The 2,500-nt window shown below is 49.6% G+C and overlaps 1 protein-coding gene across 1 annotated transcript in view; it reads right to left on the reverse strand.

Moving 5' to 3' along the window:
- The window catches only part of malrd1 (MAM and LDL receptor class A domain containing 1), a 28,772-nt gene that overhangs the window by 17,091 nt on the left and 9,181 nt on the right, over positions 1-2,500 (reverse strand). Inside the window, 3 exon segments of the mRNA XM_060045720.1 lie at positions 1-148; positions 625-712; positions 1,888-2,047. The exon segment at positions 1-148 is cut by the window's left edge and continues 32 nt beyond it. Coding sequence (XP_059901703.1) covers positions 1-148; positions 625-712; positions 1,888-2,047 — 396 coding nt within the window.

Genomic DNA, 2,500 nt, shown 5'->3' on the forward strand with positions numbered 1-2,500 from the left:
TCGTGTTTGAAGTCGCAGAGGGCCTCCTGGGGGACGCACCCGGGGGGGGCGCTGCAGGCCACCAGGCCGGGGGGGCAGCGGTCGGCCGGGGGGCTGGGGGTCTCGGGCCTCGGCGGGGGGGCGGTGGGCCGCACCGAGGCCAGCGGCTCTGGAGCAAGGCAGCGGCAGACACCGTGTGAGAGAGGAACCCCCGACCTGAGCCTACAGCAGCCTGCGTGGTCGCGCACTGTGTTGTGGACCCGTCTCACCCCACCTGTCTCACCTACCATCCGTCACCTGTCTCACCTACTGGCGTACGCCACACCTGTCTCACCTGCCGTCCTACATTACAAACCTAGTCAGAGACCCATGTTATGAACCCGTCTCACCACACCTGTCTCACCTACCATCCTACACTACTGCTCTAGTTATGAACCTGTCTCACAACACCTGTCTCATCTACCATCCATCATCTGTCTCCCCCACCATCGTACACCTGTCCCCCCTATAACGTACACCTGTCTCACCTACCATCCTAGACCTGTCTCACCTACCATCGTACACCTGTCCCACCTATAACGTACACCTGTCTCACCTAACATCCTACACCTGTCTCACCTAACATCCTACACCTGTCTCACCTACCATCGTTCAGGGAACAGTCAAGGAAAGACAGGTCGTCGATGGCGATGTCTCCGCTGAAGTCGTCTCCCACCGTCCCCTCTACCAGGATCTGCAGACAGACAGGCAGACAGACAGACAGACAGACAGACAGACAGACAGACAGACAGACAGACAGACAGACAGACAGACAGACAGACAGACAGACAGACAGACAGACAGACAGACAGAAGAAAGAAAGACAAACATTAACTACTATATAACATCCGATATGAGAATAAATGAAACAACAAACTAAGTCTGTGGGTCATGATGGTGATTCAGACAAGGTCTTTACGAGCTGAGGCTAATGATCCATGCTATTCATGCTAGGCTAATGGAAGGTGAAATTAACATTAGCAAGCCTGTTTGCTATCATGGTTCGGAACAATATTTGCATAATCAAACAATAAACATCCTGCAGATTCCCAAGGCTCCTTGGACCATGTTAATGTCTCTGTAGCTTGCTCGGAAGATATGATGAACCAACCACTCAGGTTTGGACCAGAGATGCGCGTTTGGTTTGTGTATATTTGTTCACTTGTGTTGCAACCTTATTGGAACCTAGCCTGTAGCTTCCTAGCTGGGACCTGAGATATCTCTCACAGTCATTCTGTGCTGTTTTGTTTGTTTACAAGGAAGAAAGAAACACTGTCGTTCTCATAGCTGTGCTGACAATATTTAAAACATTTCAAAACAACACACATCATTAAGATAAGTCATTCATCTAGAGGAGAACATTCATCTAGAGGAGAACATTCATCTGGAGGAGAACATTCATCTAGAGGAGAGCATTAATCTAGAGGAGAACATTCATCTAGAGGAGAACATTCATCTAGAGGAGAACATTCATCTAGAGGAGAACATTAATCTAGAGGAGAACATTCATCTAGAGGAGAACATTCATCTAGAGGAGAACATTAATCTAGAGGAGAACATTAATCTAGAGGAGAGCATTCATCTCAACGAGAAGGTTCCTCGAAAGGAGAACGTTAATCTAGAGGAGAGCATTAATCTAGAGGAGAACATGCATCTCTAGGGAGCTCCCTCCTCCTCCTCTCCTCCTTCCCTGTTCGACTCCCAGCCAAAGCCAGATGAACCCCGGGCTCTGGGTTTGATTCCCAATAGTACCGTCTAAACCCTACCTGCTCCTCAACGACCTGTCCCTGAAGTCAGTCTCTTCATATAAAAGCACTGCTAGACCCCTGAACCACTTATCAGTCCCACCTGCGGGGGTCACGACCTCACCTGAAAGGGACGGCCGCTGTTGAGGTAGAGGGTCTTCCGATGCCACAGGTCGCCGCGGTTACCGTACTGCAGCCACAGCATGTGTCCGCGGCCGGCGGAGGTGGTCCTCATGTACACGGCCAGGCGGGCCACGTGGGTCCCGAACATGTGGTAGTGGAACCTGGGATGGAGAAAAAAGACATCTGTTGTTACCTTTTAGCTGTACAGGCTTTGTTTTCCATTCCGTGTGGAGACCGGTATTGTCGGTGCCGCTAAAGTAGCATTTATAATCGTTTACTACTTTAACGGCAGCGACAATCCAAAACCCAAGTGGGATCTAGATGGAAAAAAGTGTGTAGTTCAAAACGTCAGCAGCTTTTACTTCTTCGCCCCCTACAGAGTTTGTTATGTACGATCATTCAAAAAACCCCACGTTATTTCCCATAGACATCGGAACTTATTCTTCAGAGGTCTATTTTCTTGCCACCCTGCCTTTTCCTCAGCGTCAATCAAAATGATAACCATCGTACTTGGGTAATCCTGTCCCGAGGGAGAAGACATCCTCCTATGCACTCTTCTGCTTGATGAGTTCACAGGCAGCTCTGTGTCTCGGGTACGCATTACCTGATTTGAT

Source organism: Gadus macrocephalus, chromosome 23, assembly GCF_031168955.1.
Source record: "Gadus macrocephalus chromosome 23, ASM3116895v1".
NCBI classification, from domain to species: domain Eukaryota; kingdom Metazoa; phylum Chordata; class Actinopteri; order Gadiformes; family Gadidae; genus Gadus; species Gadus macrocephalus.